Source organism: Paralichthys olivaceus, chromosome 7, assembly GCF_024713975.1.
Source record: "Paralichthys olivaceus isolate ysfri-2021 chromosome 7, ASM2471397v2, whole genome shotgun sequence".
Classification (NCBI taxonomy): Eukaryota; Metazoa; Chordata; class Actinopteri; order Pleuronectiformes; family Paralichthyidae; genus Paralichthys; species Paralichthys olivaceus.
Window position 1 is genome coordinate 1,448,762 of NC_091099.1, and position 15,141 is coordinate 1,463,902.

At 43.8% G+C, this 15,141-nt stretch overlaps 3 protein-coding genes across 4 annotated transcripts; 2 read left to right on the top strand and 1 right to left on the bottom strand.

Moving 5' to 3' along the window:
- The first annotated feature begins 1,332 nt into the window (after positions 1-1,332).
- Positions 1,333-4,258, top strand: il17c (interleukin 17c). Its single transcript, XM_020112925.2, has 3 exons — positions 1,333-1,708; positions 1,797-2,044; positions 3,494-4,258. Exons 1-3 carry the CDS (start codon positions 1,694-1,696, stop codon positions 3,738-3,740), a joined length of 510 nt encoding a protein of 169 aa, XP_019968484.2. The 5' UTR covers positions 1,333-1,693; the 3' UTR covers positions 3,741-4,258.
- Positions 4,259-4,331: 73 nt separating this feature from the next.
- utp4 (UTP4 small subunit processome component) lies at positions 4,332-9,439 on the bottom strand. Of its 2 annotated transcripts, none has more exons than XM_069528914.1 (17): positions 9,299-9,439; positions 8,968-9,132; positions 8,289-8,477; positions 8,101-8,185; positions 7,904-7,993; positions 7,570-7,781; positions 7,316-7,484; positions 6,933-7,024; positions 6,749-6,845; positions 6,504-6,568; positions 6,257-6,379; positions 5,869-6,025; positions 5,681-5,787; positions 5,492-5,587; positions 5,142-5,327; positions 4,838-4,948; positions 4,332-4,584 (listed from the first exon to the last, which is right to left on the bottom strand). In XM_069528914.1, the coding sequence occupies exons 2-17, from the start codon at positions 9,124-9,126 to the stop codon at positions 4,468-4,470; spliced, it is 2,055 nt and encodes a 684-aa protein (XP_069385015.1). In that variant the 5' UTR covers positions 9,127-9,132; positions 9,299-9,439; the 3' UTR covers positions 4,332-4,467. The 2 variants fall into 2 exon arrangements, with proteins under 2 accessions (XP_069385015.1, XP_069385016.1); XM_069528915.1 differs by having other exon boundaries at positions 8,968-9,148; positions 9,299-9,438.
- Positions 9,400-11,101, top strand: chtf8 (CTF8, chromosome transmission fidelity factor 8 homolog (S. cerevisiae)). The gene is made up of 3 exons (XM_069528918.1): positions 9,400-9,590; positions 10,222-10,345; positions 10,601-11,101. The coding sequence occupies exons 1-3, from the start codon at positions 9,571-9,573 to the stop codon at positions 10,865-10,867; spliced, it is 411 nt and encodes a 136-aa protein (XP_069385019.1). The 5' UTR covers positions 9,400-9,570; the 3' UTR covers positions 10,868-11,101.
- Positions 11,102-15,141: the final 4,040 nt, after the last annotated feature.

The following is a 15,141-nucleotide window of genomic DNA, read 5'->3' on the forward strand; positions in this document are numbered from 1 at the left end:
AAAAATCTGCAGCTGTCGCACGAGTTCCCAAGCTGCTGACGTCGTCCTCGGCGTCTCCAGGGTTTTCCTGCTCTGTCAAAAATTGTTTGTTGACGTGTGAAGTGAACAATCGTCATTATTGAATAAGCGTCAGTCTGAATGTGCTGAGAAAGAAAAAGAAACGCAACGTTGTTTGATGTGAAGCTGCCGTCTGTGTGTCTGTCTCTGTGTGTGTCTGTGTCTGTCTGTGTCTGTGTCCCAGTGAGGGGAATGTCCTCTTATCAACCTGAACTTGTTAAAGGGGAAATTCAGTTTTTTCAGCTCTGGTCAGTCCCTCAGAATGTGTTCGACCCTGTGAAGCCTCCACGGACAAACACGCCTCTGTGCAGAACAGGGACTTGTGGGAAAATATAGGTTCACATGCTGCAATATTCAGAATCACTGTCCTCAGACTGTCCATCGCTGCAGCTCCTCTTTTCAGCCTCTGTCTCTTGAATCTGCCTCGTTAATCAAATCTGCTCCAAAACCTCAGACTGAAGAAAATCCAAACCGCGTGTGTGTTGTGATCCTGTGAGGTTGTTGTCACGTGGACGACACATCAACACATCAAACGATCCCTGAGACCTCGGAGTCGTTACACAACCTCAGCCTCCACACAAAGATTCTTTCTCGAGCCGTGAGCACAAAGGTTTTCCAACAATGGCCGTCACCTTATCTGCTTCACCCGAGTGCGGATCAAATAATCCTAATGAGTCGTGATGTCCCATCAAACATCCTGTTTCCAAACAAATGACGTCATCAGAAATCACAGTGGTCCTGAAACTTCTCTGATTCTGTGAAGAGTCGTTTTGTTCTGCTTCAGGTTTGAACCTCACAGATCCGAGGTTCTTCCTCTTTTTTCTGTTGTGTGTAAATAAACCTAAAGGTTTCTCTTAGTCATCTTCTATTTCTGAGTGAAATATGTAAACACATCAATACGTGCACTTTATTTAACTTTTTACTTTTTACACGTACATCTAGTTTAAGTTTTTACGTTGCTGAATAAATAGAATAAAATTGATCTCAAAGTTCTGAAGTAAACAGAAGAATTAGATTTTTGTTTTCAGTCTGATGTTATTTGTACATCGAGTTGAATCCAATCATGGATCTTAACAAATAAATCTATAAATGAGGAATTAATAAATAAGAACAAACAATATTTGTCCTGCTCAAACAAATATGTGAAGAAATATATATACATATATACATGTATATTTCAGGCTTTACATATATTGTGTAAAGACTGTTTATCTTTATACAATATATATATATTCTAGTTTCCATCCTAAACAAGTACATCAAAGTTTGGCAAGTAGTAGAAGTGTTTGCGTGGGTGTGTGCGTGTGCGTTCACTTTCACTGAAGAAACTATAAACTCGTTTCCACTTCCTCGTGCCGCCGGTTTTTCCCAGATGAGCTCCATAAATACTCACCGCACGAGCCTGGTGGTTAGTTACAACAGAGAGGATCAGCTCCTGCACAACACCTGCTCCTCACCTGCTCCTCACCTGTTTAACACCTGCTCCTCACCTGCTCCTCAGCTGCTCCTCACCTGCTCCTCAGCTGCTCCTCAGCTGCTCCTCACCTGTTTAACACCTGCTCCTCACCTGCTCCTCAGCTGCTCCTCACCTGTTTAACACCTGCTCCTCACCTGTCTTGACAGTCAGAGGCTCAGGATGGACTTGACGCAGGTGAGTGTGAGACTCAGTTTTTTTTTCCTCCTCCATCACTTCACCTCTCCCCCTCCTCACCCTCCAATCTCTCCCCCTCCATCCCCAGCTGATGCTGATGCTCGGCCTCACCCTGCTGCTCTCCCCGGTGTGGAGCTGTAAGATGAACCGGTGCTTCGAGGAGCAGGACCTGGACGAGGCTGCGGAGAAGAAGCTGAGGACGCACTACCCGCGTCCTCTGGACGTGTCCCCTGCAGCGGCGGCGGCGGCGGACTCTCCCGCGTCCTGCCCGGTGGAGCTGTACCAGCAGCGGCCGGTGGAGCTCAGTGACCGGTCCGTGTCGCCCTGGAGATACGTGTGAGTAAAGCTGTCCATCCACCCGCTGATTCATGAAGAAGAAACTTCAGGTTATAAAAAATCTCGTTGGTGCGAAGTCGAATGAGCAAATATGTGGGAATTACCAGATTAATATTTAACAGTGTTGTGGATTTTAAACTTGGGTCATTCAGGAGTTTTCTCTGTGAAAAGCTCGCCGCTGTTCGATTCCCTCTGAGCTTCAGGGGAATTAGTTTAAAATCTCATTTAACAGAAAGATGATGATTCTCCTCCTGCAGCATCAGTGTGATCTCTAACGATCCTTTACTATTTTCTTTATTATTTTAAATGTGAGAACGGATGTGTACATTAATGCATCCAGTGGAATAAAAGCTCGTGATGAGTCACACTGGAAAACACTGTTTTAAATTTCATGGTTGATGAAGATGAGGAAGATGAAGATGAGAAACTAAATCAAGTTCAATAAGTCTGAGTCTTATTTGCAAAGCTGACGTCACCGTGACATTAAACCGTGAAAACACTAATTCATAGATAATTAAATTAAAAGTTTAATTTCTTTATAATCATTTGAACTCTTCACGTGGTCACTTGTATCCGGGTAGAAACTCCGCGGGGACGCGCAAAAATACCTGCGTGTGATGGAATTACGCCGCGCAAAAGTCTGACGTCATTCGGCTGAAGGGATGCGTGAGTGCGCGTGCACGCTCACCTGTTGCATTTGGCGTGTCCTGCACATGCACGCGCCACACGCGATCGTGAATGTCTGTCACAGAGCTGCGGTGACGCGCAGGTGTGACCGCGCCCGTAGGGGAAGTCCCGTCTCCATCCATTACGTCACTCACTGCAAAGTGCTGCGTAAACTCTTATCAGTTTATATATTAACTGTTTATTTATTAACTGTTTATATATCTATTTATTTATAATCTATTTATTTATAATCTATTTATATATTATCTGTTTATATATTAACTGTTTATAGATCTATTTATTTATAATCTATTTATATATTATCTGTTTATATATTATCTGTTTATTTATCTATTTATTTATAATCTATTTATATCTAAAAGTTTATATTATATCTATTTATATTATATTAAATCTATTAGTTTATATATAATCTGTATATTTATAGTCCATCCATCTGTTACAGGTATTCCTCTGATCTGTATCTGTGTATTTCTACATATTAATCTATTTATCTGTGAAACAGGATTTCAATTAGAAATCTTTTTTTTTCATTAACTCGGCCACACAACAGATTATTTATTATTATTATTATTATTATTATTATTTATTGTCCCGTCTTTGATTCTATATTATTATTATTATTATTTCTCGTCCTGTCTTTGATTCTAAATGAAGTTGTGTTCGTTTGCTTCGTGTTTTCGTCGTCTCTCTGAAGCTCATTTTAAAGGTTTGAAGTTGTTGTTATAATCAGCTGCTCACACTCGTCCTGTTGCTCTGCAGGACTAGAACCATGAAGGATCACTTCCCCGTCAGCTACTCTGAGGCTCAGTGTCTGTGTTCAGGATGCATCCTGATCCAGGGCAAGAATCCGCCCACAGAGAGTCACAACTACAACTCCGTCGCCGTGCTGCAGAGCCGAGTGTTCCTGAGGAGGGAGCTCTGCAGCGACGGTAAGAAATACTACCTGAGGCCCGTCACTGTGGAGGTCGCTGTGGGTTGTACCTGCATCAGATACAATTCCTCTTAGGAGCCACCGCTGCCACAGGGAAACACTACACTCTGCCCTGACCCTGAACACACCACTACTTTCTATTTATTTATTTAAAGCCTCCAAGTTTTCTCTCAGGGGTCGGACGTCCTTCACGAGCAGCTGGAGGTCAAATACAAACCTTCACAAGTTCATCCACCTGTTTATTATTATCAATGACGTGATAATCGATGCCTGTGTGCTGTTGTTGGTCTTTGTGGACCCGTGTCCTCTGGTTTACTGCTCCTGTAAACTGGGTATTTTATCATGCACTTGTTTTCATATTGATGACCTTGTCATCGAAGAAAGTGGCTATTGTATAGTTCTATAAAACTAATAATTTAACAGCTAATAATATTTGAATAATTATCTATTTGTTTTGCACTTGCTCATGAATGGATGAGGAGGGTTTCTTATTTATTTATGTTTTGTCCCAGTGGGACTTTGAGTCTGTCACAGACGTAAACGTGGAGCTTCTTTGAAGCAGAATGAATAAAGATATCGATTATTTAAGAATATGTGGTCTCACTGTTTCTCTGTTATCACTGACGTCCGAGGGTTTTGTGACAAATTCAAAAGCCAAACGATAACGACAGTAAAATTGTCCATTTATTACTTAAGGAAACTTTTTTTTTTTACAAAGTGTTCACACGTTGAAACTTGTTGATTCTGGAGGTCGCGGTTAAAGTGGGTTTTTCTGGTCTGAGAAAAACCTGCTTGAGTTCATTTATGTGGCAAACTTCTTCTGCCGGACGGGAGCAGGCAGCTGGGACACGATGTCCAGTAGAGGGCGCTCCACTACCACCAGAGACAGGTCCTCCAGTAAACTCACACACAGGAGATGCTGTGAAACACGAGACAACGTGAAACATCAGCAGGATTTTAAACACGGTCTCTCACAGATCATGTGAGATTAGATTTATTACAGTAAACATTTATATTCTGTAACGAATCGTCTTTGACTCATGAGAGAGGATCGATGCACGGACACAACTCGTCTCACAAACTCCCACCTGGAGACGTGTGCCGCCATCTCGTCACTGGTCGTGAGCGTAAGTCAGAATTAGCTGACGGAGATTTCCTGTGCGCTGACGTACCTTGAAGTTCTTACAGATCTTGAAGGCGTGACTGTGTCGGATCCTCTCGGCCTCGGGGAGACTCCTCAGCATCATCTGGTTGTAGAGCGGAGTCTTGGCTTCAGGGAGGGGCTAAAACCAGAACACAACATAATCGACATTCATTACAAACTGTCTTGGACTGTAACCGTCAAGACTTTTATTTAAATATGAAAGTTTACAAGTTTTTAATCCTGTGACTCGTTTGAGCCCCAGCCGGCTCAGGACTGACCTCCTGTGACAGAGGGAGGAACTGCACAGCGTTCCTAATAAAGTGCTCACGTACCAGACTCTGGTCGATGATGCAGAACATGTAGGTGTCGTGCAGAATGATGTGATCCGGGTTTCTGGGGTTGAAGGTGACGTGGGTGACGGGCGTGTCTCGCTCCAGCCACAGAGAGTGAAGCCCTTGTTTCTGCAGCTTCCGGCTCCACTCGGTGTATTCCTTCTGCACCAGGGAGAACTCAAAGATCTGCACACACACGACAAAACACACACACACACACACACACACACACACACACACACACACACAAAGACACCGTCACGAGACCTGCGGAGTGTGTTTGACTTGAACTGTGACAGGTTATTACTGTTATTTAAACAACGTTGGACAAACCCTGACGGTGCGTTTACCTGCTGGTCAGCGTGCACGGTGACGAGGTTGCTGGTCACAGGATTGACGGCTAAAGCAGTGGGACAGGAGCCGTACACTGGAACTGTGCAGTGAAGCTACAGACACACACACACACACACAGATGAGTTCCTCACTGAATCTTTATGGGTTAAATCGGACAGAGACGAGGACGTTAAGTTGTGACCGACCTTCAGCTTGCACAGGTTGTAGACGTGGACCTCACAGTCCGTGTTCGCTGTAGCGAGCCACTTCCCGTCCTCGCTGGCAGACAGCAGGTGGACCGGCTGCCTGGAGCCTGCAGGTGAAACACAGGCAGTGACACACTGCAGGGACAGAGCTGCAGGGTTTAGCGAGTGTGTCATTGTGATCCACTCACCGGACTTGGGTTTGAGGGTAGAAAGGTATTTGCACTCCGACTGGTTGAGGGCGACAACGATGACGGAGGAGTGGCTGGAGGAGGCAAAGAGTTTGGAGGAGTCGGGGGAGAAGCAGAGCTGGTGCACAGAGCGAAGGCTCTTGGGTAATTTGGACACCTGGACAGAGACGGAGGAGTGAGATTACACTAAATATTTAACACATCAATAACACACACATCAACTACATTTATCTAATGATCTAAAACCGTTTTTCTGTTGAAACCATGGACACAGAGAAGTTTACTAAAGTCAGAAATGTCACACACATGAACAAGTTATGAAATCAAGACTTTACAACTTCTTTACTTGATTAAAGTGAGTTTTCATGGTTCAGTGATTGTAAAGGACCTTGGTGACGCTGATGTTGTTGTTGTCGTCCTGAATTCTGTACAGACGGACACTGGAGACGGTGGAGTAGGCGATCCAGCCGCCGCACGGAGACAAAGCGCTGCAGCAGATCTGATCGTCTCCCTGCAGAGGTCACAGGACACAAGTCTCAATATCATCAACGAAAAAAGAAGAGTTGAGCTTCTGCACTGAAGTCAGGTTTCTAACACACACACACACACACACACACACACACACAGAGACACACCTTCCTCTTCAGGTGGATCAGTTTCTCTGGTTTCCTCTTCACAGGCAAACTGTCCCCAACTCGTCCTGTAAACACACAGACACCAGAACAATAATTACACCACAACAACGAGTCAGTCAGATACACACGACTCGTTACCTCTCGTTTATCAGATCAGTGTGTGTGTGTGTGTGTGTGTGTGTGTGTGTGTGTGTGTGTGTGTGTGTGTGTGTGTGTGTGTGTGTGTGTGTGTGTGTGTGTCTCACCGTGTCCGTCGCTCTCTCCTAATCTCCACAACTCTAAATGTTCAGGGAACTGGAAGAGCAGCCGTCCTGCTTTCTTAGCACAACAAACCAGACTCCTCTACACGGAGGAGGAGAAGAAAATCAGTCTCACATATGTTTACATGATGATCTTTAAATAATAAGAAACTACAGGAGCTGGACTCACGTGTGGAAAAGCTATTTTGCGCAGTGACGACTCCGGGGTGTTCTTCTCCACCTTGTCCAGCAGGGGGCGCACTACCAGCTGGGTGTCCATGCCTGACAAACAAAAGATCACCATCGTTATGACGACTAACTCGGATCGGTCACAGTTCTCACGGGTTCATTGTTTTAGTTACGATAACTAAGTTGAACAATTCTTCAAAGTCACGTTTCCGTTACAGACGAACGAAAATATTAACGGAACATTTGCAGATAGAAGAAAATAAACTTGGTGTAAAGTTTAATATTAACAAAATAACCAGCTTGTCCAGAATCATTATTACTCTAAATTACACATGAACATAAGTTTTTATATATCAAACAGAAAACAGGGGGTTCAACACCGACCTCCAGAAACCACCGCGGTCTCTGTGTGGACCAGCGCCCTCACGTCATGCGAGTGGTTTTTGAAGGTCCTGGTTCTGACCCACTCTTTGTCCTGCTGAGCCGCAGAGGAGATGAACTGGAACTGGGTGACGGTTCCCTCTGACGTCCCGGCGATGACGCTGCTCTCATCCTGTTGAGCAAAGTTTAACATCATTTCTTCTGTACTTGAAAAAAGTGTCTGGAAGTCGTGTCACAAACTTCAGTCACATGTTTACCTGTGAAACAGCGAGAGCCAGAACGTCCCACTTAGAAACCAGGTGAGTTCTGACCAGAGTTCCCGTGTGTCCGTCCCAGATCTGGACTTTTCCCGCAGAGTCGCCGCTGATGATTGTGTGATTGGACAAGAAGACGACGCTCCACACCACCACCTCCTGGCTCTTGGACGTCCCGACACCTCTGTCCACCAGGAGTCTGTGTGTGGCTCGTCCTGACGGCAGCAGAAGAGAGAGCAGAGACAGAATCTTATGATAAAGAGACGCACTTCTGGATTGTTTATTCTATTCAGAACAGGTCGTGAGCTCACATCACTTCGGGATCAAATCGACTCACCTGTTTCAGCATCAAAGATCCGGATCATGTCCATCATGCCGGCAGCGATCAGAGAACCAGACAGATGCCAGGACAGAGATATAATACGTCCTGGAAGACCACATCCAGAGAAAAATGATAAAGGTGTTGGAAGACACACAAATACAGAAGTGTAAACAAAATGATGGAGTGATGGATAGAAATCAGATGTTTCTCACCTTTCTGCCTGTCGAGGTTTCTCTGAAACTGGATCGTCTTCTCTAGAATCTCAAACATCTTCACTGTCCCGTCCTCACAACCGACCTGTCTCAGAAAACATTCGCTCGATTAAAACCGAGCAGACTTTGGTCCTTGTGTGGATGAATCTGAGCAAATCGAGTGTAAAATGCACAAGAACTCGACCGACCGCCAGCAGTGATCCCTGGCTGTTGGCGCTGATGGTCCAGACCGGTCCTCCGTACGCCTCCACTGTGTATCTGGGCCGCAGGTTCTCCAGGTCGTACTCTGTGATCTCTCCATTCAAACCAGCAGCGAACAGACGCCGACCCACCCAACACAGAGCCTCCACCGTCCTGCCGTCCTGTCCTGGAATCACCTGGGCGCCAGATAAATAACAACACGAGCAAGTGAGGAGATGATCGGTCCAGTTCTGTGACCTGTTCACTTTGGTTGAACGGAGACGGAACGACTGAACGTCTGGAAGTTAACGATGATAAACAGCGAAACCAGTGACGTCTTTATCCCTCGTTCACAGATCAGGAAAAATAATGTGGCGTCACGAGTCTCCACCTCTGACTGTGATGTGGTGATTGTGACACAGGACGGGTGTTCGATGCCGGGCCTGAACAGGTCTAATCTCAAGGATTGGGTGATTTAATGGGTGGGAGACAGAGTTACACAAAACTCCATTAACAAATACAACAGTTTAAGGTTCCTTGGCTTCTCTGCATCAGTGCACAGGAAGGAGAATGTTCCTGGGATTCTAAACAGTGACACCAAACCTCTCTCTGTAATACGGCGCACTGAAAAAGCCAGTTCGTGTGGAGTCCGAGCCTCTGTGTGTGTGTAGATCACGGGGCTCCTACCTTCTCCTGGAAGTAGTTGTCGGTGAAGTTGAACACCTCCACGGCTCCGTCGGCCCGGGCCAGGGCGAGCCGCTCCGAGCCGCTGTTAAAGGCCAGGGCCCGGATCGCAGCGGGCATGTGGTCGAAGAATCGAACACGATGAACCGTGAACTCCCCCATGTCTCACTGAGGGAGGAGGACACTGTTAAAACACATGTAAACATCTGTGAACACGTTTCTCCCCCATGTAAACACGCTGCTGCTCCCCCCCTCCCGGTGAACTCGCGGATCTTCTGACGTCACAGTTCATAAACTTCATCGACAGTGAAACTCTGAATAAAACGTCACGAACCGTGTTTTTCCTTCAGCTCCTCCACGAAGTTTATCCACAAACCGGAGAAACTCCAGCAACCACGTTGAGCTGCTCCAACCCGGAACTGATCCACCGAGGACAGGAAACGGAAACGCGTCGTCGCGGTGACGCGGGAAACGCTGTTGACTAGTTGGCGCTCGAAGCTGCTGAATCAGTTTTTTTATGAACGAACAAGATTTTAACGTATTTTAGTTTAATATTAATGTGAACGTTGATATAAACATTAAACGACGTCACGTTCCTCCGGGACAATGGTTCAAATCGTCATCAGGTAAAAAACTGAACTAACTTCCACTTGAATCTGTTGAAACCTTAGACTGTAAATATATAAAGATATAAAGATATAAAGAGGTTGAAACCAGCAGCTCATTGAAATGTTGTGTTGTTACTTTTCATTCAGCGTGAAGAACAAACTCTGCACGTGTCCGCGTTTTCTCTAAGTTTGAGCTTTTTTAAGACAGTAAATCTAAATCCTCATTTAATCACTGTGAAATAAAATCATGTAGAAAAGTGTCGGCAGACTAAATACAAGAGAACACGTGGGAGCTACAGTCAAAACAGACGTTTTCAGGTTAAATTCAACTTTTTATCATATTGTTAAAACTGTGTGAGTCATCTGTACGGAAGCGTTTTGTATTCACTTAAAAAAAAACCCCTCTTTCTGAATAATTAATTTTTTTGAATATTTTTTTTCTGTTTTTCTGACAATTTTTTTAGAAAAACAGAAAAAAATTATTCAAAAAAACAAACAAAAAAATTAATTACTCAGAAAGATTTTTTTTTTTCAAGTCAATGCAATCCGCTTCTGTAAATTTGCTCTCTGGATTAATTATCTTACATATGTTTTCATAATGTGAATATAATTAATTATATTCAATTAAGACAAACAATTACTCTTTCAGAGGCAGTGTGGATGGCAGCAGTTCTCCTGAGTGGCTGCTGGTGGAGCTTCAGGGAGAGGTGGTGTCCAGACACAACTCCGGCCTGGCAGGAAATGTGATGGGAGACCTGCTCTACACCAAAGAGGTCAAGGAAATAAGATTTACAATGTTTACAGACGCAAAACTGGACAAATTTCTGCTTCTAGCTTGAGGATTTTCTGAAATCTCGTTTCTCACACGATAGATAAACCGATGGGAAATGAAAAGAATCGATTGCAGTAGTTCTACATGTCTGTGTTTGGTTTCCAACTCTTATGAAGTCTCAACATGTCGGAGTTTTTACCCCCTGATGGAACAGAATCATTTTACTCTAACAGTTCTGTGTTCCTCTCTCCACCAGGGGGTGCCAGTGCTGATTGTAGGACATCACATCCTGTACGGGAAGCAGGTCAAACTGGAGAAACATTTTGCCGTCCTCACCAAGCGTTCCGACCACGAGCAGGACGCCCGAGACAGCAACGACGATGATGTCACACAGGTTCCTATGGAAACGGACCAGCCGGGCTCCACCTCCAAGTCTTACTACGTGTCGGCCATCATCAAACGGAAGCTGATCTTTAAGACTCGCCCCAAACCCATCATCACGAATGTGCCCAAGAAGGTGTAGAGCGACTCACGGGGTCAGAGGTCAACAAACCCGACCCACTGAACCTTATGTTGATCACTGCTGTCGAATCTTTGACCTGATTCCAACGAGAGACAAAGAGACTCTCACAAGTTTTCCTGAGATTCTTCTGGAAAAACCTATGAACCAAATGCTGTTTCAAAGGTTTTTGCAATTTGAAAAAAAAATATTTGGGATAAAATTGTAGTAAAATAAAGAATTCTGTGGAGGAATTGATATTTATCAGTTATTACTGATACTGAGGTTATATTTTCATTTATTTTTTGTTTCATCCATTTGAACTTTTAGAATGGAAAAATATAAAAACAACAAAAAAACATAGAACCAGTGTGAACCTTCTTAAAGACACTATCGAGTCAGGAACATTCGTCTGTCTCACCTACAGATGCTGCTCACGCTCGTTTCTGCTGTTTCCAGAGAAGACGAGTGAAAGTTTCTGACGGTTGGATCGTTGGATCACTGCAGCACAGTGAGGGGAGGTAAACCTCAGGCTGCAGTGTGGACCACCGTCCCTCTACATTACGAGAGTCACTTAATAATAATAATAATGATGATAATGTTCCATTCTGTCACTCAACAATATCTGAGGATTCAAACTATATTGTTGTGAGTGACGTCAAAGAAAACAAGATATGAATCTAATCGTCCTTCAATTGAGTCTGAAAACATCCGAATCACCTTCCTGGTTTCTATCACCTGAAAATAAATCAGGTCTCAGAGCAGCACATTGTTCCCTTCAGGGTATTTAATGAGACCGAACGGCTCAAAGAAGGTTTTGTTGGAAAGGTTTGAACAAACTGACGCAGTCTTGTTGCCTCCAGAAACTTTCACAGCGTGTGTGTTTTTGTTTGGAGGAGGGCGACGCCCACAGCGAGGTGAAACACTCGACGTGGGCAAGTTTTCTTGGAGAGTAAATGAAGTGATTCACTGAGCTGCTGCGCACACACACACACACACACACACACACACTCTGGAGCTGCCTACGTGTTTTTAAAGTCAAACCTAGAAGCACGTTGTTAAACGCTCAGTCATCACCGGTGGAACAGTGACTCGTGTGTTTCACTGACCTCGGTGACATAATGTTGGTTTTCATTCACAGCTTCTGTAAAGACGTCTTCACTCAGATCAAATAAAAGCACGTTCATGTTCCGCTGCTGGGAAACAAGAGTGTTTAAGTTCACCAGGCAGCAGAAGTGACACACGTTTCATCACACGTCCAAATATCTACACACATCACACAGACTTCACGCTGAGCCTCAGGTGGACGGTTGACTGGCGTGTGTGCGGTGGCCCAGTGGTTAAGATTCCCAGCATTTATTTATAACCGCCCAGGTTTGATTCCAGTCAGTAAAACACAAACCTCCGCTCAGGCCCAACAGTCCCCTGACAGATTACATCAGCTCAGGTTTAACTGCCTCTTTAGAAAACATCATTCATTCTGTCAGATCCAGATTTTTTATTTTATTTTACGTCTTAATCTTGATTTTTATTTGGATCAGAAACTAATTGCACAAATTCACATTCTAGATATCGCTCCTCTAACCATGTTGGATGTTTTATTCCCTGGGAAAAGTAAAACACTGAAAAACTGCCTTATCTCACGAGTGATAAATAAATAAGTTCCTCTAAGTTTCCTGTAAAACTTTCAAAAGTTTCTTTATAACCTGCTGATAAACAAATCAACTAAGGGACAGAGGTGAAAACATGAACTAAATCCTCGGCCAAAAGAAGAGATTATTTTCAGTTTGGTATAAAAGTATTGTTTCACCGGTGAAAGATCTTGTTCTCGTGTCGTTCAGATTCATAGGAAGTACTTGTACAAGTACAAGGGGGATTTATTCCTGACAATCTGGCCTCAGCTGCACCAATGGTTGTAAAGAGAAAACAGAGAAAACTGTATTTCTGCTCAAATTAAATCTTGTAACAGTTTCGTCTTGTTCAAGCTTCTCACTTCGGTTCCTCAGCATCTTCACAACGGAAACTGATTCAAACCTGAAACTATTTTAAAATGGTGAAACACTGATGTTCTGGTCCCATTAACGTTTGAAAATGTATTTCTGTAAATGAACTATGAAGTAGTGAACTTAAGATATCTTTAGCTTTAGGAGAAATGTCAATGCAGCCGTTGAAATTTAAATCAGTGTTTGGCATGAATGGGCGGATTGTGTCTGAAACAGAATGCATTTTTAATGACTTAGGAAAATTCCAATATCCTGTGATACACAGAGAGAAAAGCAGGAAATCAAGACACGTGATCTGTGGCTTCGCTGCTCGATGAACTTTTAATGCACAGTGTGTTTCCTCGAGAAGAGTTCAAGTTTAAACGTACACATCCCGCTCAAAGTCAAAGTTATTTAATGGAACAAATTCAGGAAATGTCCACAGACGTTAACGCTGATGCTGCTCGCACGTTGGATTTTTTTAAAAACGGAGTTTGATGTAAAATCAGATAAAACTCACAGACGTCATACAGACACGTGTCAGCAGGGGGTGCTGCAGCCCTACTTCCAGCGTCCTTGTGCACAAAGGCCTGGTCACACATACGTGAATTTTCGAGAGATGAACCTTCAGCTTCTCTTTGCTTCTGATCTGTGCGAGCGAGGAACAAAACTTCCTGTGGCGAGTTTCAGCTTCATGTGGAGTTTGGTGAACTTTGACCTGCGATCGATGCTTCACATTCATGTGTGTGTGACCGAGCCCTAATCCCGCCGAAGAACAAACAAACAAACAAACAAACAAACGCTGATGATAAATAACTGGTTTGGTGAAGGTAAATAATAAAAACATCGTAAAAACAGTGGAATCAAATCTCTCGTCTTTGGTTTTCAGTCTTTACTCGTGTTGATGCGATGAATGAACGAAGTCTGCTCGTACAAACGTCCAGCTGAGACGACAGAGTCCAGTAGTAAAACTTTACTGTCACAGAAACAGAATTTGGCAACTTTACAATATATAAAACAACCATATACAGTTACGACAAATTCGCTAGAATGAAACTACGCCCCCCTCTGGTGAACTGAAAGATGACCACGCCTGAACGGCAATAAGTTACAGGTTTGACACTGCTCAACAGCACCAAAAATACCCCTGCAGGTCACATGGAAACGTTTCAGATTGTCTGGTCGGGTGAATCCCAGCTGCTCCACGAAAACACGGTGATGATTGTGCTGTTCACGGCTGATGGAGGTTTTTACACGACGCCTCCAGGAAGTGACAGAACGTCTCACACTTACATGTCTGCATGTACGATAAAATCACGGACTGTAAATAAAGATGGCCGACACAACGGCTCCCAAAAGTGAAGCCGAACCATCTTGTTGTTAAAATAAAAAGTCGTACAAGATATTAACACGTGGTGATGCGTCATGATTGACAGCTGAGACTGACTCACGATTGGTCGAGCGCGCGTAACAACGCGACCTCTAAACCGTGGCCTCCGCTCCGGCACAGACACTGGCTACAAATGACATCACTAGGGCAAAATGGCAGCGCCCATGTGTAAGATATTTTGGCTTCATTTTTTTTGACAGCAGCAGGAAGTGGAAACTGGATTCGACGGTGACGCAGAATGATGCGATTTATTTGAGCAGAAGATGAAAACTATCGATTGGCCGAGTATCGGCACAGACTCGGTTTTCAAATGATGCCTCCGGGGCTCGAATCCTGGATGTTCTGGCTCTGGGAGGAAGCGGAGGAGCATCGTTTTACATCTTTCTTTACAGTAACTGGTGAAAATGGGTTTCCGTCATCATTCCTCGTCACTTTCTGTTTCCAGACATGTGATATATATAAAGGAAGCCACATGTGAGATATGAAAGTGATGAGAAGTGTAACTCATTACTTTAGCTGCTGAGTAATTCCAACAGAACGCTCACCGCCTCTTTCAATGCAGAATATTGCTTTTATCAGTAAAAACCTGAACTCGATATTTGCCTTCAGTTCTTTCTTCTCTCCGATCATCTCTGTAGTTTTGTGAAGATTTGTCATGAAGTACATTTAATATGTTTTTAACTTAAACCAACACAAGTTTGCCTCGAGAGAAAAATCCACATCTATTAATTTACGCTAAACCAGATCTCGGTTCCGCAGCGACTTTAAACTTTATCCTCTTTCCGGCTCTACGCCAACGCCTGAACGTTCCCTCATCCCATCTGGGAAAGAGCTGCTGGACTAATCTAAGAGAACTTATTGTGTTTATAATGTGGCTCTATTACATTTTATTCCATCTTCTCTAAAATGAAGAACATTAAAACTAG